Below are 21,192 nucleotides of genomic sequence, written 5' to 3' on the forward strand. Positions count from 1 at the left end.
CTGCCTTAACTGCAATCAATTATTTTAGCTATGTGTTTGTGTCCTGTACAGTCTCTGCATACTTAATTTCCTTGTGCATACTAGCAAACAGGAGGCAGCTCCTGAGTGCACTTGGCTTGATAATGAGTACTCTTTTTTACTGTCTCTTAAGGCAACAAACTAATTTCCTGCTGTTCCTTTACCTTTAGAAAGCACAGCCAAGAAATCACTGCTCCTTCTACTACAGTAAGTAAATACTGTGACTTGCTGGAAGGTGTCCAGAGAAGGGCAACAAAGCTGGGGAGGGGTTTGGAACACAAGCCCTATGAGGGGAGGCTGAGGGAGCTGGGGTTGCTTAGCCTGCAGAAGAGGAGGCTCAGGGGTGACCTTATTGCTCTCTACAACTACCTGAAGGGAGGTTGTAGCCAGGCAGAGGTTGGTCTCTTCTCCCAGGCACTCAGCACCAGAACAAGAGGACACAGTCTCAGGCTGCACCAGGGGAGGTTTAGGCTGGAGGTGAGGAAGAAATTCTACACAGAGAGATTGGCCATTGGAATGGGCTGCCCGGGAAGGTGGTGGAGTTGCCATCACTGGAGGTGTTCAGGAGGAGACTTGATGGGGTGCTTGGTGCCATGGGTTAGTTGATTAGGTGGTGTTGGATGATAGGTTGGATGCAGTGATCTCGAAGGTCTCTCCCAACCTGGTTGATTATTTCTATTTCTATTTCTATTTCTATTTCTATTTCTATTTCTATTTCTATTTCTATTTCTATTTCTATTTCTATTTCTATTTCTATTTCTATTTCTATTTCTATTCTATTCTATTCTAATTTGGTATTTTGAGGTAGATTTTGTTAGAAATGGATCTGTGGAAAGCCCTTTTAATGACTTGCAGTGGTAGTGGGCAGAGCTGTGTGACCTGAGGCACCAGCCTCACTGGGTGGAGGATTACTGCTGAATTCTGGTCAGGTCTGCTGTGAGGGAGGTTTTGTTAGTCCCTGTTTAACCATTCCTTTAGAACAGAACTCAGATTTCTGTTGCTAACATTTTTCTTTTCCTCTTTGCAGTATTTTTACTCCCTCCGGATCTTTGCTGGCCAGGACCCCTCCTGTGTCTGGGTGGGCTGGGTGACCCCAGACTACCATTTTTACAGTGAGAATTTTGACCTAAATAAAAACTGCACGGTGACAGTGACGTTAGGGGACGAGAGAGGCAGGGTTCACGAGAGGTATGGCTTCTTTGTCACTTACTGAAAGAGTCAAGTGTTTAAAAACTGCTGTTCAAAAGTGAATTGTTCCCAAGCTTGAAGATATTTTAAACAGTAATCTGAATGAGTAAGAGAATTGTTTATAGAGTGGGAGTGTTCTGTGCTCCTGTGTACATCTAGAGCTCTGAAGTGAGTATAGTCATCATTAATGTGCTGTTGGAAAGAGGGTTTTGTGATGCTTCTTAACCCACCTGGACTCATTCCTGTGTGACCTACTCTAGGTGATCCTGCCCTGGCAAGGGGAGTGGGCTGGGTGATCTCTCCAGGTCCCTTCCAACCCCTACTGTGCTGTGATTCTTCATTGTCCATATTGGGTCAGTGTGGATGATAGAATTGCTTTTTTAGTGTACCCTCCAAAGCACAGAGCAGCACAAAAGGGGAAGTAAATAAAGGTGCACCTGACCGCTGCCCTGTGATGCTCACATCAACAAAGCAAAGCAAAGTTCCTTAATGAGGACACAAAGCTAACAGCAGCCCAAGGACCTCTGGGGGTCTGTTTGCTGTCACTCCTTTGGGAAGCACTCAGTCCAGCTCAGAGTGACCTGTGCTCTGTTCTCCTGCTGTCCTTGCAGTGTGAAGCGCAGCAACTGCTACATGGTGTGGGGAGGAGATGTGATGGCTAACTCCCAGAGGTCAGGGCGCAGCAATGTTGATCTGGAGATTGGCTGCTTTGTAGACCTGGCTACTGGAATGCTGTCCTTCACGGCCAACGGCAAGGAGCTGGGCACTTGTTACCAGGTACATCAGACCGAGCTCAGGAGATGCCTCTTTGGCTCTTCTTTCTTGTTCAGAAGTCTGCCTGAATGCTCTTTGTGTGACAGTGGTGGCCTTGCCTTTTTCTTTTTCCTTTCCTGGTTTTGCTCTGGTTTTCTCTCTTTTGCAGCTCTGCATTTCCCCAGCTTCCTGCTGTTGTTTCAGGTGCTGGGGAAGGACCTTTGCTGGACATGGTCAGAAAAGCACTTTTGTATCTTTCAGTTCTTGTGGTTCAGAATCAAGATTTACAGTGCTCTTTTTTTTGTCAGCTGAATGTTTTCTGTGACATAAGGGCAGTAATTACTTAAATGAGTGTGACATTAGAATGATCTTTTAGCTACAGCCATTTTTTGCTGTTTTTCATCTTTTATTGCTTTGGAGCTCTTTTCTCACCTGAAAGGAATTGGGTTTTTTAATTTCTTTGTGAGGGTGCCAGAGCCCTTGAGCAGGCTGCCCACAGAGGTGGTGCCCAGAGTCTCCTTCTCTGGAGACACTCAAAACCCACCTGGATGTGTTCCTGTGTGTCCTGCCCTGGGTGATGCTGCTCTGTCAGGGGGGTTGGACTGGGTGACCTTTCAAGGTCCCTTCCAAGCCCTAACATTCTGTGATGCTGTGATACTCTGGGAAGAGATTCCTGTTCCTTTTAAAATGCTTTCATGTTATTATGATTATTTTTATCTCAATTCTCTTCCAGGTTGAGCCAAACACAAAGCTTTTTCCAGCAACGTTTGTGCAGCCCACAAGCACTAACTTGGTTCAGTTTGAACTTGGCAAATTAAAGGTATCAAATGTTTTGTGTAAAGGTGCTCTTTCAGCTGTGTTTGCTGCCAGGGCAATGTCCTTCTCGGCTGCATCTGTTGAGGAAGGTTGGATCAGTGGTGTGACTTTGTTTGATTTCTGCATTCATGTTTGTGAAAGTAATTACTGTGTGAATTAGTCAAGAGATCTAAACTTCATTTGTCAAAATGAACTGAAGTCATTTGGGGACAACCCTCTTAGCTTTGAGGCTTTCATGCATGGGCTTTGTTTATTGCAGTGGCATTCATGTGAGTTGCCCATTGGCCCTCTTGGCCAGGTGGCCAAGAAGGCCAATGGCATCCTGGCCTGTATTAGGAATAGTGTGGCCAGCAGGAGCAGGGAGGTCATTGTGCCCCTGGACTCTGCATTGGTTAGGCCACACCTTGAGTCCTGTGTCCAGTTCTGGGCCCCTCAGTTTAAGAAGGACATTGAGACACTTGAAGGTGTCCAGAGAAGGGCAACAAGGCTGGGGAGAGGCCTTGAGCACAGCCCTGTGAGGAGAGGCTGAGGGAGCTGGGGTTGCTTAGCCTGGAGAAGAGAAGGATCAGAGGTGACCTCATTGCCCTCTACAGCTCCCTGAAGGGAGGTTGTAGCCAGGAGGGGGTTGGTCTCTTCTCCCAGGCAACCAGCACCAGAACAGGAGGACACAGTCTCAAGCTGCACCAGGGGAGGTTAGACTCGAGGTGAGGAGAAAGTTCTTCACCGAGCGAGTCGTTCGTCATTGGGATGTGCTGCCCAGGGAGGTGGTGGAGTCACCATCCCTGGAGGTGTTCAAGAGGGGATTGGATGTGGCACTTGGTGCCATGGTCTAGTCATGAGGTCTGTGGAGACAGGTTGGACTCGATGATCCTTGGGGTCTCTTCCAACCTTAGCTATACTGTGATACTGTGAATTCTTAGCTTGTTCTTCGCCATGCTGTTCCCAGTTCATTCAGCATTAGATGTCCCAACAATCATTCCCATGCGCTTCCTCGTTCCAGAACACCATGCCCTTGTCAGCAGCCATCTTTAAGAGTGAGGAAAGGAATCCTGTTCCTCAGTGCCCCCCTCGCCTCGACGTGCAAACCATCACCCCCGTGCTCTGGAGCAGGATGCCAAACAGCTTCCTGAAAGTGGAGACGGAGCGCGTCAGCGAGCGCCACGGCTGGGTCGTGCAGTGCCTGGAGCCCCTGCAGATGATGGCGCTGCACATCCCCGAGGAAAACAGGTAGGCACAGCTGGAAGGAGCTGCAGTGACTTGATGTGGGCAGAAGGTGGGGAAAGCTGATGTGGTGGGGTGAAAATGCCCCCCCAGCATAAAATGGGCAGACCAGCTCAGCTGCAAGCAAGTGCAGCTCTACTTACAAGCACGACTACAAGCTGGAAATATGGAATGTGATGAATGTGTACAAAATAGACAACATTTACACATGGACAAAACCAGGGGGCTACTAATTCCTGCTCCATTCCCTCCCTCTGTACACAGGACAGGAGAAAAAGAAGGAAGCGCAGAGAGTTGCTTGTTAGTGCTGAACTGCAACAAGAAAGTGTTCATAGAATCACAGAATTGTCAAGGTTGGAAGGGACCTCAAGGATCATCCAGTGCCAACCCCCTGCCATGGGCAGGGATACCTCACACTACCAGCAGGTTGCTCACAGCCACCTCCAGCCTGGCTGCAAACACCTCCAGGCAGGAGGCTTCCACCACCTCCCTGGGCAACCTGTGCCAGGCTCTCACCACCCTCATGGGGAAGAACTTCTTCCTAACAGCCAATCTCAATCTCCCCATTTCTAGTTTTGTTCCATCCCCCCCAGTCCCTGACACCCTCAGAAGTTCCTCCCCAGCTTTCTTGCAGCCCCCTTCAGATACTGGAAGGCCACAAGGTCTCCTCAGAGCCTTTTCCTCTCCAGACTGAATATCCCCAACTCTGTCTGTCTCCATAGCAGAGCAGCTCCAGCCCTCTGCTGATCCTCGTGGCCCTTCTCTGGACACATTCAAGGTCAGCAAAGCCAGCAGAAGCAGCAGCCAGTATCTGCCAGAGAGAAGGAAGCCAAACAAGAGAAAGTCAGTTTCTACAAACTAGCTGTGTTAGGAGTCAGACCACTGGCATTACGTAGACAGTATCATTCTTTTCCTTTTTACATCCAGTGGTGATTTATTTACATTCTGCTACTTTCTGTTCAAGCTCTGTGGAAAATTCAAGACACAGCCTAAAGCTGCCCCAGCTGATCTCTGGGTATTGTTTAAACCTGCTTTGGAAAATGTTTACAGTGGAGTCATTCAGAATGCCTGCTGTTACCTGCTCTAGGATAGTAGTGGCAGGGAAGTAGGTAACAAGATGAAGAATTTTAATGCTGTATGACCTGGTCTGGGGAGGAGCAGCTGAGGGAGCTGGTGGTGTTCGGGCTGGAGAAGTGGAGGCTCAGGGGAGACCTCATTGCTCCCTCTCAAAGGGAGGTCGGAGCGAGGAGGGGGCAGCGACAGGAGCCAGAGGAAATGGTGCCAGGGTGCAGCAGGGGAGGTTCAGGCTGGATGTCAGGAAATATTTCTTCACAGAGAGGGTCCTCAAACATTGGAATGTTCTGCCCAGGGCAGTGCTGGAGTGAGTGTTCAAGCAGTCTGTGGAGCTGGCACTTAGGGACATGGTTTGGTGGTGGCCCTTCAGTGCCGGGTTGCAGGTTGGACTGGATGAGCTTGGAGGTCTCTTCCAAGCAGATACATTCTGTGAGTCTGTGAAAATGGAACTGGCCAAAACATGCAGAGACCTGAGAAGTTTTCCTGTTCAAAGCCAGCATTCATCCAACTGCCTCTTCTCTTTCTCTGTTTCCCACCAGATGCGTGGACATTTTGGAGCTCTGTGAGCAAGAAGATTTGATGAAGTTTCACTACCACACTTTGAAGCTCTACAGCTCTGTTAGTGCTCTAGGGAACACTCGAGTTGCTTATGCACTCTGTAGCCACGTGGACATATCTCAGCTCTTTTATACAATAGATAATCAATACCTACCTGGACTCCTGCGGTCCGGATTCTACGACTTGCTGATCAGCATTCATTTGGACCACGCCAAGCAAGCCAAGCTTATGATGAACAATGAATTTATCATTCCAGTTACAGATGAAACTCGAACTATTAAGTTGTACCCTGATGAAAGCAAGAAGCATGGGTTACCTGGAGTAGGGCTCAGCACTTGTCTCAAACCAAGCTTTAATTTTTCTACTCCGTGTTTTATTATGACCAGTGAAGAGCATCCGGCATCGAGCCCAGACATCCCCCTGGACACGCTGAAGTCCAAGGCCATAAGCATGCTGACTGAGGCAGTGCAGTGCAGTGGCAGCCACATACGAGACCCAGTGGGGGGACAGATCGCATTCCAGTTTGTTCCTGTTCTTAAACTGATAGCAACGCTGCTCATAATGGGGGTTTTTGATGATGATGATGTGAAGCAGGTGTTACTCCTCATTGACCCCAACGTGTTTGGAGACCACAAGGAAGAAACTGAAGAAAGGACAGAGAAAGAGGTTGTGACCCAGGTTGAAGAGAAAGCTGTGGAAGCTGGGGAGAAAGCAATAAAAGAAGCCAAAGCTCCTGCAAAGGGCTTGCTGCAGACAAGATTACCAGAGTCTGTTAAGCTTCAGGTGACCATTTAGCATAAGTGATTAACATGTTCTGCTGTTGATGACACAGAGGTTGTGCATTTGGTCTGTTCTCTAGTTTGTAAGACTTGAAAGCCTGAAGGTATTTGTTCCCCTTTGCCCTGTAACCTCCCAGTAAGAACCAGATTTGATGATGAAGCAATTCTTTCTACATGTACCTACACTCAAAGTAGAATCCTAGAATGGCTCAGGTTGGAAGGGAGCTCAGAGCTCAGCTGCCCCAACCTCCCCTCCATGCCCAGGGACACCTCTCAGCTACACTCAGCTGCTCAAGGCCTCATCCAGCCTGGCCTGAAACACCCCCAGGCAGGAGGCAGCCACAGCCTTCCTGGGCAGCCTGGGCCAGAGTCTCACCACCCTTCTGCTGAAGAACCTCTTCCTCAGCTCCACTCTAACCCTGCTCTGCCTCAGCTTCAAACCATTCCCCCTTGGCCTGTCGCTAGACCCCCTGATGGAAAGTCCCTCTGCAGCCTTCCCATAGGATCCCTTCAGCTATTGCAAGGCAGCTCTGAGGTCCCCCCAGAGTCTTCTCTTCTCCAGGCTGCACAGCCCCAGCTCCCTCAGCCTGTCCTCACAGCAGAGGTGTTCCAGCCCTTGGAATCATCTTTGTGGAGGGATGGACTAGGTCATCTTGAAGACACCCTTCCAACCAAACTACTCTATCATTCTATGATTTCTGCATGTTTTGAGTGCACAGAGTGAAAGGCTGGGGATGGAGTATGGAGTGAGAGTGTGGATGCAGTATGGAGTGAAAGGCTGGGGGTGGAGTATGGAGTGAAAGACTGCATGTGATGTGTTATCAATCAGGTAGTAAGTGCACACATTGTCACCTTTATGGTGTTAGAAGTGTAATATGGGGGAAAGTCTCTCATTTTCCAGCCTGTTGCACTGTACAGTGTCCACTGCAGCTCTTGCCTGATTGGTTAGTTAAAGAGCTGAACTGAATTGTGTTTCTTCTCCCCTAGATGTGCCATTTGCTGAATTATTTCTGTGACTGTGAGCTGCAGCACAGGGTGGAAGCAATCGTGGCCTTTGCAGACCGTTACGTGTCGAAGCTGCAGTACAACCAGAAGTACCGCTACAACGAGCTCATGCAGGCCCTGAACATGTCTGCTGCCCTCACCGCCAAGAAGACCAAGGAGTTCCGCTCTCCTCCTCAAGAGCAGGTAACACTGGGGAAACAAAAAAGGTTGAGTCTAAAGGGGTTGTGATGGTAAAATGCAGTTCTGGCTTCTGAACTGAAGTGGAACTGGGAGAGAGCCAAAACTGAACTGGAAATCAAATGACTTAAGCTGACCCAAACCACTGAATGCTGACACCTGAGCTCCAGAACTCAAGCTGTGGACCAAAGCTGACTTAGCATTTCCCCAGAGTATAGGGGGGAAAAATAATCTTACTGCCCAGTGCTGCCCAGCTCATCCAGTTCTGCAGGGTGACAATGATTTGCTAATGTTAATTGCTAGGGCCTAGGATGGAGTTAGTATTATGCTGACATCCATGTGCTGAGAATAGCTTTTCCTGCTCGCAGGAAACTCCTTCATTTTTAACTGTGTGTTTTGATGTCACCTGCAGCTGAAGCTCACAAAGTAGCATTGCCTCAGTCTTGCCTTTAAGCTGGATATGGTTTGTGTCAGATTATGAATCTGGTTACAAACAGGTGAAATATGGCTAATGGAGCAGAATGTGTCTCAGGCCTCAGTGTTTTAACTATGTTTTAATTGCCTTACAGATTAATATGTTGCTGAATTTCCAACTGGGGGAGGATTGTCCCTGTCCAGAGGAGATTAGGGATGAGCTGTATGAATTTCATGATGATCTTCTGGTTCACTGTGGTGAGTGAGAAGGTTTTGGTTCCTTTCTGTGTTTGGCATTTTGACACTTTGCATGGGGGAGAGGAGGGGAAACATTACAAGTGTAAGGGGTTGTTCTGTTAGATGTTCTGGGCTCCTCAGTTTAAGAAGGATACTCAGGTACTTGAATGTGTCCAGAGAAGGGCAACAAGGCTGGGGAGAGGTCTCAAGCACAAGCCCTGTGAGGAGAGGCTAAAGGAGCTGGGGTGATTTAGCCTGGAGAAGAGGAGGCTCAAGGGAGACCTTATTGCTGTCTACAACTACCTGAAGGGAGGTTGTAGCCAGGTGGGGGTTGGTCTCTTCTCCCAGGCACCCAGCACCAGAACAAGAGGACAGAGTCTCATGAGGACAAGAGAAAGTTCTTCCCAGAAAGAGTAATTGGCCATTGGGATGTGCTGCCCAGGGAGGTGGTGGAGTCACTGTCCCTGGAGGTGTTCAAGGAAGGCTTGGATGTGGCACTTGGAGCCATGGTTTAGTTCTCAGGAGGTGTTAGGTATTAGGTAATAGGTTGGACTTGATGATCTCTGAGGTCTTTTCCAACCTGGCTGATTCTGTGATTCTATGAATTTCTGTCCACCTGCTGACTTTGCTGACAGAATTTGGTGCATATAAAATAGGAGAAACCTGAGCTTGTTTAAAAGTTTCTGTCCAATAGCATGGAATCCAAGAATGGCTCAGGTTGGAAGGGACCTCATCATTTCCATATAAAATATGAGCAGGTTATGGATTCCAAAGAAAGCCATGCTCCTTCCTTTGTACAGATTTGTCCTGCGTGGTTGCTCTGGGCAAGTGCTCCTCATGATGTGTCCTGGCTTAGCCCTGGAAATCAGCACCGAGCAGTCCCAGCTGCAGATAAAATGAGAACGAGTTGTGCTTGGAATAGTGAATCAGCTTTTTAATACTGAGTATACTTTGTGATTTAAGTGGACAAATATGTATGCAATCAAGTAATTAAAGGCTGCTTCGTAATGAATACATGCAAATAGTCTGAATTAAAGTTAGTCACTCTTAATCCTAGCGTGCCCTAACTGTGAGTCGTTAATTTTGTCAGCCAAACAATTCCTCTGTCGGAATTTTTGTGTGCAAAATCTTGGCTGTAAACAAAGAAACTCCCAAATTTGCATCAGATTTTATTGCATAGTATCAAACTGGCACTTATCTGGGCTGGAGCCATCTGTTTCTGTGCACAGACCTGCCACTGGAATTAAGCAATTAACCAGGAACCAGTGGTCAGTTTCGAATGGATTGTGACTGTAAGTGGCTGGAGGATGGATAGGGAACGCTCTGGAGCACTGAATGAGACTTCTTCCTCCGCTCCAGTCTGACCCTGCTCTGCCTCAGCTTCAAACCATTCCCCCTTGGCCTGTCTCTGGACCCCCTGATGGAAAGTCCCTCTGCACCCTTCCTGCAGGATCCCTTCAGCTATTGGAAGGCAACTCTGAAGTGCCCCCAGAGTGTTCTCCAGGCTGCACAGCCCCAGCTCCCTCAGCCTGTGCTCACAGAAGAGCTGCTCCAGCCCTTACATTATCTGCTGCTGTGATCCCAAAGCATTCCTTTCTTTAGCTTACATCCTGTAGTATGAATCAGAGGTTCAGATATTTACTCAAGTATGTTTCAAAAGTAGTTGCCTTAGTGAATCTTAAAAATATATTGCCTCTGTGGTCATCATTCTGAAAAATATCCTCCTATAAATATGGCTGAAAGAAATGTGTGGAGTGAAACAGATGTAATCTGAAGGGTGCCACTGCAGCTGGTGTGTTAAAGCTGCTGGCCTGGCTGTGCTGGGCTGGGCTGGGTTGGGTGGTTGAGTTTGGGTTTGCTTCTTTTTTCCCTCTGTATGAAATGTGCTTGTTTAAAAAAAGAGATTCCTGCATATATTCTGGCACTGTTTTAAAAATCCAAGCAGTTAGCCAGCAAAGGTGAAGTTTTCTTTCTAACCAGCTGCATTCTCTGCTAAGGTATTCCGCTTGAAGAGGAGGAAGAGGAAGAGGAAGATTGCTCCTTGACTGGTAAACTCCGCTCCTTAATGTACAAAATCAAAGGCCCACCAAAAGCAGAAAAAGTAGAACCTAAAGAGGAAGAAGAGAAATCTCCCAGTAAGTTGGTTTTTCCCTTCCTGAACAACCCCAACTCCCTCAGTCTGCCCTCACAGCAGAGCAGCTCCAGCCCTCTGCTCCTCCTCGTGGCCCTTCTCTGGACACCTTCCAGCACCTCCAGAGCCTTCCTGTCCTAGGGGCTCCAGCACTGGATGCAGTTAGCTCCAGGTGGGGTCTCAGCAGAGCAGCAACCATTTGTTGTTGCTTGATTTTCAGATGTTGGTTACAGAATGTTTGGTTGCTGTACAGTACACTTGTGATTGATGAGCAGTCAGAAAGTACAGGGGAGTATTGCTGACTGTGATTGAGATCATGCTGCAGTCATCATGTTTGATTATTTCTCATCTGTTCTTGTCTGTTGACTGAATTGCAAGGAGATCTTTTTCCTCAAGTGCACAGCAGCTTTTGTTTCAGGAGGGTAGGAAGGAACAGAGGGAGGAAACAAGAGATCAGTGTCACCTCGAGTCCTGTGTCCAGTTCTGGGCCCCTCAGGTTAGGAAGGAGGTTGACTTGCTGGAACGAGTCCAGAGAAGAGCAACAAAGTTGGTGAGGGGCTTGGAACATAAGCCCTACGAGGAGAGGCTGAGGGAGCTGGGGTTGCTTAGCCTGGAGAAGAGGAGACTCAGGGGTGACCTTATTGCTCTCTACAACTACCTGAAGGGAGGTTGTAGACAGACGGATGTTGGTCTCTTCTCCCAGGCGGCCAGTACCAGAACAAGAGGACACAGTCTCAGGCTGCGCCAGGGGAGGTTCAGGCTGGATGTTAGGAAGAAGTTCTATACAGAGAGAGTGATTGCCCATTGGAATGGGCTGCCTGGGGAGGTGGTGGAGTCGCCATCACTGGAGGTGTTCAGGAGGAGACTTGCTGGGGTGCTTGGTGCCGTGGGTTAGTTGTTTGGGCGGTGTTGGATTGGTTGATGGGTTGGACGCGGTGATCTTGAAGGTCTCTTCCAACCTGGTTTATTCTATGTATTATCTGCCAGAGCAGCCTTGAAATAATGATATTCTTATTTACTTAGCTTTTTAACTCTTATGCCACTTAAAGGATTTTGGCTGAAGTGTTTGTTACCTTACACATGGGAAGCTCTGTATGGACAGTGCAGTTACCAGGGAAGCAATTAGGTTTTCATTTCTTGGTTTCATGAGAATCACAGAACATTGGGGGCTGGAAGGGACTTACAGACACCATCCAGTCCAACCTCCCTGCCAGTGCAGGGTCACTCAGGGCAGATCACCCAGAACACATCCAGGTGGGTGGAGAAGGAGACTCCACAACCTCTCTGGGCAGCCTGCTCCAGGGCTCACGCTCACCATACAGAAATGTCTCCTTGTGTTGAGGAGTTTCATGCGGAATATTGTACAAAACCCTGTGACAAGTTGGAGTTGTGCATAAAATCACCTCATAACAGAGTCAGGGCAAGGAACAGTTGTGTTGCAGAAGTGGAAGAAGTGGAAGACCTAGTGGTTTTGCAGAGGAAGAGCTTTAACTCTTCCTTGAGTTGTGCCACTTCAGGTGCTCCATGTTTATCCCCTTCCCCACCTAGTCAGGAAGCCAGAGTAAGCAATTACATGCTTCAGTAAGATGATTGACTTCCTGACAGAAGTGTATTTATGTAGCCAGTGACATTCAGTGAGTTGGAAAGTTAGGGGAAAGGGAAATGATTAGTTATTTTAGGAAAGATTTTGGTGCAAGAATCAAGGAAGAGGAGATTGCCTCATTGCCCTGGAGGGGGAAATTGCTCTGAGTGAAAAATCAGTGGATATGCACCAGCTATAAACACTGCCCTGCTGGAAGCTATAAACACTGCCCTGCTGTTTGAAGAACTTTGGGAGATTCAGGAGGTAACTTTGCAGGCAATAGGGAAACTTGCATTGTTTTGTCAACAGTGAACCTGTACTGAAACAGGGACTGGATTGTGTTTAGTTTTCAGGTAGATTTCCTAAACTCTGAGCTCAGAACGTTTGTTGTCAAGGTCATTGAACTGAAAATGTAGACAACAGAGCTGCTTCAACAATGCTCATGGTGCAGATCTAACCAAGAGACAGCAACTTTCCCCAAACAGGTGGGAAAACAGTCATAGATTCATAGAGTGGTTTGGGTTGGAAAGGACCTTTAAGATCATCTAGTTCCAAACCCCCTGCCATGGGCAGGGACACCTCCCACCAGCCCAGGTTGCTCAAGACCTCATCTAACCTGGCCTTGAAGGAGGAGGCAGCCACAACCTCCCTGGGCAACCTGTTCCTGTGACTCCTCACTCTAAAGAATTTCTTCCTAATCCCCAGTCTAAATCTGCCCTCCTCAAGCTTCAATCCATTCCAGCTTTCTTGCAGCCCCCTTCAGGTACTGGAAGGCTGCTCTAAGGTCTCCCTGGAGCCTTCTCTTCTCCAGGCTGAACGGCCCCAACTCTCTCAGGAGAGGTTCTCCACAGGATCACAGGATGTTAGGGGTTAGGAGGGACCTCAGGAAATCATCAAGTCCGACCCTTCTGATCATCTTTGTGGCCCTCATCTAGACCCATGCCAGCAGCTCCATGTCCCTCTTATGCTGGGGGCACCAGAGCTGGACAGAGCACTGCAGGTGGGGTCTTGCCAGGGCAGAGCAGGAGGGCAGAATCCCCTCCCTGCCCTGCTGGTCACACTGCTTTGAACGCAGACAAGCACACAGCTGCCTGCTGGGCTGCATCTCCTGCTTAGTACATTTGCATCACCATACAGTTCTGAGATGTCCCCAGGCAGATGGCTTGTGTGAAGCTGATGTAGATCCTTTGTTTGAACAAAGAAGAACTGAATATTCGTCAAGAAAGCGAGCAGCAAAACCTGCCCAAGCCACCTTGGCTAGGCCCTGAGGTGGATATGTGCTTTCAGAGGGCAGCTATCTCATCCTCCTTTCTGGCACTTTCAGAAGTCTAGAACAGATTTGATTTCCTCCTGCCCACTGGCAAAGTTGGTTGGCAGGCTGAGCTAAGAGTATTTCTGCTGTAATGGAGGTCATCCTGGTCAGCCAGTAACCTGTTTACTGAAAACTCAATAACCAATTTCTCTGTTCCAAGCCCAGGCTGATGATGGTCAAGTACAGGACTGATTTATTTGTTTTGGCGTGATCACATCAGATTTGAATCATTCCTGGTGATTGTGCTGTGCTCCATCTTACCTTCTAAATCTTAATGGGGAAATGAAAAGTTAAGTATAGCATTTAGCTTGCAAGGACAATTTTAGAGTCAAAATCAACTAGGCCTTACTCAGCAGCAATGCTCATACTGACTGGGACACTAAGAGAATCCCAGCATGGCTCAGGCTGGAAGGGAGCTCAGAGCTCAGCTGCCCCAACCTCCCCACCATGCCCAGGGACACTTCTCAGCTGCTCAAGGCCTCATCCAGCCTGGCCTTCAGCACCCCCAGGCAGGAGGCAGCCACAATCTCTCTATTCCAGAGTCTCACCAAGTAGATGTTTTCCATCTCTCAAGAGCATGCCACTTACCTTGATGGATCTAAACCTTCTTTTTCCAACTGAAAAGTCCTCTTCAGCCTGCTGCTGTTCTGCTCTCTTGCAGCTGCCTCACTGTCTGCTGGTATCTCATATTTGACTGTTGCTCATGGGGGGGCTGCCATTTTTTGTTGTTTACATAACTTTGAATGTGTTTTGCTCTCGCAGCTACCCTGAAGGAGCTGATCTCCCAGACTATGGTGCGCTGGTCCCAGGAGGATGAGATCCAAAACCCCGAGCTGGTTCGGATCATGTACACCCTGCTGCGCAGGCAGTACGACAGCATCGGGGAGCTGCTGCAGGCTCTGAGGAAAGCCTACACCATCAGTGCTGCCTCTGTGCAGGACACCATCAACCTGCTGGCAGCACTGGGCCAGATTCGCTCCCTTCTCAGCGTCAGGATGGGGAAGGAGGAAGAATTGCTGATGATTAATGGCTTAGGGTATGGAACTAACGTCATTTGGTGTGAGGTTTCTTGTTGTGTTAGTAAATCCTTTCATTGTAGATCCTTGGTGACAATTACTGCTGCACTGAAAGGCAGATACCTTTCCAAGCTGGCTCCATTTGATCTCTCTGGCTGTATCAAACATGGCAATATTTCTGGGGACTAAGGTATTTTCTCCTCTAAGCAAAATGGACTCCAAAAGTCCTGGCAGTGTGGGGCAGTCCCCACAGACTGGAACAGGGGAAACCTTTCTCCCTCAAAAAGGGTAAGCAGGAGGAACCAGGGAACTGCAGGCCAGGCAGTCTCACCTCTGTGCCCAGAGCAGATCCTCCTGGAGGCACTACTGACTCAGAAGAATAGTGAAGAGGTGATTGGGAACAGTCAGCTTCACCAAGGGCAAATCCTGCCTGACCAACCTGGTGGCCTTCCCTGAACAGGTGACAACATCAACGGCTGAGGGGCAGCAACTGCTGTCGTTTGCCTGGGCCTGAGCACAGCCTGTGGCACTGTCCCACACCACAGCCTGGTCCCCAGGCTGGTGACACAGGGGTGTGATGGGGTGGAGGTGGTTGAGGCCCCATCCCTGGAGGTGTTTAAGACCAGGCTGGATGAGGCTCTGGCCAGCTTGATCTAGTGTGGGGTGTCCCTGCCCATGGCAGGGAGGTTGGAACTGGATGATCCTTGTGGTCCCTTCCAACCCTGACTGATTCTGTGATTCTATGACTCCTTTAAGCCTGATGTTTAAAGCTTCATCAGAGCACATGTTTTAGCACCTCTGGAGAAAGTAGACAACTTTAATCTTGACTGGTGTCAATATTCACTTTCTGATTCATGAATGAGTAAAAAAATTCCTGGTGGTCCTCCCAGAGCCTTCTCCTCTCCAGGCTGAACACCCCCAGCTCCCTCAGCCTGTGCTCACAGCAGAGCTGCTCCAGCCCTTGGAGCATCTTTGTGGCCTCCTCTGGACTCTCTCCAGCAGCTCTGTGTCCTCCTCATGCTGGGGGCACCAGAACTGGAGGCAGGATTGGAGGTGAGGTCTGAGCAGAGCAGAGCCCAGGGGCAGAATCCCCTCTGCTGCCCTGCTGCCCACCCTGCTCTGGCTGCAGCCCAGCACACAGCTGCCTGAGGGCTGCAGGAGGGCACTGCTGGCTCCTGGGGAGCTGCTCAGCACCCAACAGCCCCAAGGCTCTTTCTTCAGAGCTGCTCTCAACCCACTCTGCACCCAGCCTGGATGTGTGCCTGGGATTGTCCCTACCCAGCTGCAGGACCTTGCACTTGGGCTTGCAGGAATCTGATACAGCTGGCACTGGCTCACTTCTCAAGCCTGTCAGGATCTTGTACCCCCAGAGCCCTGTGATCTGTGGCTGTTGCTCCTCTTGTGAATAATTGTCAGATTGGGCCATTTAATGCTGAAGGAACAACAACAAAATTCACAGCGAGTTAATTACTTAAAGTGGCATTTTTGGGAAGAGGGAACAGGGCAGTGTGATGGCCTGAGGAATGTCTTTGTCCTTCCCCAAGGACTCGGAGCAGTTGCTCTCCGTGGCAGCAGCCCTCAGGAGCTTCCTTACGGTCTCACTGCAAAAAGCACGTTGGTTTTGTGCAAACTGCAAAGCCTGCTGCCTGCAGCTGAACTGAGCAGGGCATGGGAGCAGCTCCTGGGTTAGTTGGTGACAGGATGCCCTCATTTGTTCCTGATGCAGGGTTTGTGAAGTTGCTGCAGAATCTGGGAGGTGCTGTCCTGAGCCCTCTCCCATTGCCAGGTTCCTGTGTTGCAGGCACGAAGCCTGTTGTCTGCCATTGCTTTTGAACAGGGCAGCCTCAAACCTTAGCAGTCCCTGGGTTCCCTCCTGAAGCACAGGAATTGTGTTCTGGATGAGGAAAGCAGTGCTGAGAGCATGGCAGGCACCCCGAAAATGCTCCTCCTGGAGAGGGCTGTGTGTGCCAGCTTACATCTTTGACAGCTGGTCTTGATTTGGGGAGTACTGGTGGAAGACATTTGCCAGATAACCCTGGATATTACATTTATTCATTGTCTTCTACTTTGTTAGCTGAGAAAATTAATTAAGGAGTGTTGCTGCAGAGGCATGATTGGATTTAGATTTCTCCATTCTCCACTTGCTCATAACAGAATGTATTCATTTCCACTTAGATCATCACAGAAGATGGTTTTTTTCCTTTAAGCAGCACAGATGGTAAGAGCCATTTTAAAGAGGAAGGAATGGCATTTGGAAAGAAGTTTAGATTCCTCTGCAGAATTTTGGAGATCTAGAGGCCTGACCCCATTTCCATCTGCTGAGTGTGGGGTTGTCTCATGCTGAAAGCTGAGAATTTAAATGATGTGACTACACTGCATGCCCTGCCTGAAACCTCTACTGATGCAGTACTGACTTCAGATGGTGTCTCCTAAAGTCACTTTGTTGCCTTCCCTTCCAGGGATATAATGAACAACAAGGTGTTCTATCAGCATCCTAACCTGATGAGAGTCTTGGGCATGCATGAGACTGTGATGGATGTGATGGTGAATGTGCTTGGAGGAGAAAAATCTCAGGTAATTTCACTGGCATTTTCTGGTGTCTTTGGCATTTTGACCCTTTCAGGAAGTGTGCTCTGATCATCAAGGAGAACTACCCAAGGAAGAATAGATCTCCCTCATGGAGATAAATGTTGCTTGTCCAATTTGAAATGTGGGTTAATGTTAAAAGTAGAGCAGAGAGGGAGAAGCTCAATATTCTTTACCATGAGGGTGCTGGAACACTACAAGAGGCTGCCCAGGGAGGTGGTTGAGGCCCCATCCCTGGAGATATTCAAGGACAGGCTGGACAGGGCTCTGAGCATAATGCTAGGGAATGGGAAAATTAAGGGGGCCTACAAGAAAGCTGGGGAGGGACTTTTGAGGGTGTCAGGGAGTGATAGGAGTGGGGGGATGGAGCAAAACTAGAAGTGGGGAGATTCAGACTGGATGTCAGGAAGAAGTTGTTCCCCATGAGGGTGGTGAGAGCCTGGCACAGGTTGCCCAGGAAGGTGGTGGAAGCCTCCTGCCTGGAGGTGTTTGCAGCCAGGCTGGAGGTGGCTGTGAGCAACCTGCTGCGGTGTGAGGTGTCCCTGCCCATGGCAGGGGGTTGGGACTGGCTGAGCCTTGAGGTCCTTTCCAGCCCTGGCAGTTCTGTGATTCTATGATTCTAAATAGGATGTATTTGGTATTTCACCTGTTCCAAACTCCTCATTTTTTCCTTAAGTGTGGAAACTTCCAGATACTGGTGATTCAGAACCCATCATTTTCTTAAGGAGTCACAGAGCTGCAGTGGTGGCAAGTTTCCTTGGCATGCAGATCTGCAGCAGAACCTGACACCTTTTCAGCACTGCTCTATCATGGTAGAAATGCTGCTAGAAAAACCTTGACGCAAGCATCCAAAAAACCTCTGCCTCGACTTTTGGTCTTGTTCTTGTAGCTTCTTTCAGTAAAATGTGAGAATGGCATCCCTTGCTCATCTCAGGAGGTGGTATGGCCAACTGCAGCTTGGGAGCCATCCACTTACACACAGTGCAGCTGGAATTTGTTCCAGAGGATAAATCCTTGCACATAGTGCACAGCACCTAAAGCCTTGGGGTTTGTTTGGGTTTCATAGCATTGGATAGGCAGGATTTGAGGAAGAAGTTCATCAGCAGGAGGCTGCTGAGACTCTGGCACAGGCTGCCCAGGGAGGCTGTGGCTGCCTCCTGCCTGGGGGTGCTGAAGGCCAGGCTGGATGAGGCCTTGAGCAGCTGAGTGTGGCTGAGAGGTGTCCCTGGGCATGGTGGGGAGGTTGGGGCAGAGGAGCTCTGAGCTCCCTTCCAGCCTGAGCCAGTCTGTGACAGTTAATGCAATTTGTTGGTTTGTTTTATCAGGCAAAGGCAGTGAACACTGTAGGAGCCTTGCAGGAACATTTTGTGTGAACTCTGTAGGTTCTCCTTGTCCCAGGGGGGCAAAAACTAAGGTGCTGGACTGTTCTCCGTACCAGTGCTGGGGATTCAGCTGGTCAGGCTCATGTCGCTAAGACAGAGTTCTTGTGTCGCTGCATTTGCTGCTCTGCTGATTGCTTTCATGAGAATTACCTCTCCATGTGTTCCCCCTTATTTGTCCCCTGGAGTCCTCTGCAAGATGGTCTTTAAACCTTTTGACTTTAGTTTAGTTTAGTTTAGTTTAGTTTAGTTTAGTAACAGCCTAATTAATATGAAAGCTAAAAGGAGACACAGGTCAGGCCTTCAGTTAGAAACAAGGCAGCTGTCAGCTGCTTATCACCTTGGTAACTTCCCTGTACTTGGCTTGTTAGGAGTGCCAGGGAAGTGGAGCAGATTGGTCATTAACATATCTCCCTCCTGTGTCACACTTGCTCTCCAGCAGATCGCTTTCCCCAAGATGGTGGCAAGCTGTTGCCGGTTCCTCTGCTACTTCTGCCGCATCAGCCGGCAGAACCAGAAGGCCATGTTTGAGCATCTCAGCTACCTCCTGGAGAACAGCAGCGTGGGCCTGGGTAGGTCACACAGCTGGAACAGCAAAAGCAGGATGTCACCACTGTGGTGTCACAAGACTAGCAGCTAGTTTATACAGCAGGTGGAAGCATGAGATGAATGAACTCCGCAGCGGGTTGCCCAGGGAGGTGGTCGGGGCCTCATCCCTGGAGATCACAGGATCAAAGGATGTTAGGGGTTGGAAGGGACCTCCAAAGATCATCTGTCCAACCCTCCTGCTAGAGCAGGAGCATAGAATCCAGCACAGGTCACAGAGGAAAACATCCAGATGGGGCTGGAAAGGCTCCAGAGAAAGAGACTCCACAACCTCTCTGGGCAGCCTGCTCCAGGGCTCTGGGACCCTCACAGTGGAATAAGTTCCTCCTCATGTTGAGCTGGAACCTCCTGTGCTGGACTTTATATCCACTGCCCCTTGTCCTATCCCAGGATGCAGCTGAGCAGAGCCTCTTGAGCCCCAGCCCTCAGCTATTGATAGACATTGATCAGATCCCTCTCAGCTTTCTCCTCTCCAGACTGAACAGCCCCAGGGCTCTCAGCCTCTCCTCCCCAGGCAGTGCTGCAGTCCCTTCAGCAGCCTTGGAGCCCTCCCTTGGCCTCTCTCCAGCAGATCCCTGTCCCTCTTGAACTGGGGAGCCCAGACCTGGATGCAATATTCCAGGTGAGATCTCACCAGGGCAGAGATATTCAAAGTGAGGCTCAGCAGGGCCCTGGGCAACCTGACCTAGTTGAGGATGTCCTTGCTGACTGCCGAGGGGGTTGGACTGGATGACCTTCAAAGGTCCCTTCCAAACCAGACCATTTTATGATTCTATGATGAATATTTTCTTCCTTTCCCTTGCAGCCTTGTGTCTGTGAATTATCTTAGAAATAGATTCCTCTGTGGTTTTTTTAATAGCTTGGAAAATGTGAGACTACATCCATACATTGGCTTTTTCCTCCCCTGTTCAAAATAGTTGTGATTGGGAATCCAAGATGTGATTCACCCTTTCTGGTGCTTGCCCTGGTGTTTTGCCTGGTTCATCTGGGTTCATTTTCCTTCCATCTAAAGTTTAGCCCATTCATGAATCTAAGATTTTTTTTCATTTGGAATGAATTTTGGTTTAATCTGTGTGCATTAGATTTTGAGGACAGAGACCATTGCCTTGGCTGGATAGTTGGCTGCAGAAACAAGGTGTAGCAAGGCAAGGCAGTTTGTGATCTCTCAGTGCTTTAGCTGTACATCATGACCTGCAGTTGCCCATCTTAAGCACAGAAAACGGGATAAGACTGAAAGAAAGTGAGCAGGTGGCTCCAAAGCTTGGAAATGTCTCTCTTAGCTGGACAAAGGCATGTTTGAAAACCTGGAGCTGGGAGAGTTGTGCAGAATTGCAGGGGTGGTGTTGCTCTGCTAAAGAAACAGTGTAGTGCTGCTCCGATTTGCTACGTTGTTAACAGAGATTTCTTCACCCGCAGTGAAAACCTGCGTGGTTGAGAATGTTGCTGGATAGGGATGCCAAGTCGCAGAGCCATTTCAGCATTGGTTTGAGCATTGCTCCGAGCAGCTCCCCTGGCTCGGCTGCAGAGCAGCCCTGCGAGGCACTATTAATAGATGCCAGTGTGGCTGCTGCCCTCTGCTGCTCGGCTGCCGGTACTGCAGGCCCGATTTCATTCCTGTCCCTTCTCCGCAGCGTTTCCTTCAATGAGAGGTTCGACACCGCTGGACGTCGCAGCAGCCTCTGTCATGGACAACAATGAGCTTGCACTAGCATTGGAGGAGCCAGACCTCGATAAGGTTAAGTGATCACTGACCTGTTTACCTGTTTATTGAGCAGTGTACATGTGCCCGAAGGGAAGGGGACAAGGCTGATCATAGTAGGGTTTTTTTATATGAACTCCTCAGAAATCCCTGCTCTGAGCTCAAAGTAAGAGTTGGCTGAGCAGTATTTTCCCTCATAGTGTGCATCACAGCAAAAAGAGTTTTCTTGCTTCCTTCTGCATCCTTACCCTGTGGTTATCAGGTGGAAAGGAAGACAAGAAAAACTCAGAGAGGCAAATCAAGAATTAATGGTTAAGGAGGAATACATTAGAGAATTAAGAGGAGAATGTGAAGAAAGGAAGCACACATTTTGGCTTTTAAAAAATCATACAGACTGGGGATGGAAGGAAGAGTTAACAGAATGGAAGAGGAGAGGAAGGAGCAGCCCTGAAGAAAAGGACTTGGGGGTGCTGGTGGATGAGAAGCTCAACAGGAGCCAGCAGTGAGCACTTGCAGCCCAGAGAGCCAAGCAGAGCCTGGGCTGCAGCAAGAGAAGCAGAGCCAGCAGGGCCAGGGAGGGGATTCTGCCCCTCTGCTCCACTCTGCTGAGACCACAGCTGGAGCTCTGGGGCCAGTTCTGG

At 49.0% G+C, this 21,192-nt stretch overlaps 1 protein-coding gene across 1 annotated transcript in view; it reads left to right on the forward strand.

The window, feature by feature from the left end:
• The window catches only part of RYR3 (ryanodine receptor 3), a 236,232-nt gene that overhangs the window by 119,646 nt on the left and 95,394 nt on the right, over positions 1–21,192 (forward strand). Inside the window, exons 30-42 of the mRNA XM_054162126.1 lie at positions 189–225; positions 1,046–1,206; positions 1,818–1,983; positions 2,693–2,779; positions 3,776–4,002; positions 5,610–6,411; positions 7,395–7,595; positions 8,159–8,261; positions 10,238–10,375; positions 14,028–14,301; positions 16,741–16,855; positions 18,686–18,818; positions 20,484–20,587. Of these exons, the coding sequence (XP_054018101.1) occupies positions 189–225; positions 1,046–1,206; positions 1,818–1,983; positions 2,693–2,779; positions 3,776–4,002; positions 5,610–6,411; positions 7,395–7,595; positions 8,159–8,261; positions 10,238–10,375; positions 14,028–14,301; positions 16,741–16,855; positions 18,686–18,818; positions 20,484–20,587 (2,548 nt within the window). The remainder of the gene's footprint in view (positions 1–188; positions 226–1,045; positions 1,207–1,817; positions 1,984–2,692; positions 2,780–3,775; positions 4,003–5,609; positions 6,412–7,394; positions 7,596–8,158; positions 8,262–10,237; positions 10,376–14,027; positions 14,302–16,740; positions 16,856–18,685; positions 18,819–20,483; positions 20,588–21,192) is intronic.

The sequence above is a fragment of the Dryobates pubescens genome, chromosome 5 (genome assembly GCF_014839835.1).
Source record: "Dryobates pubescens isolate bDryPub1 chromosome 5, bDryPub1.pri, whole genome shotgun sequence".
NCBI classification, from domain to species: Eukaryota; Metazoa; Chordata; class Aves; order Piciformes; family Picidae; genus Dryobates; species Dryobates pubescens.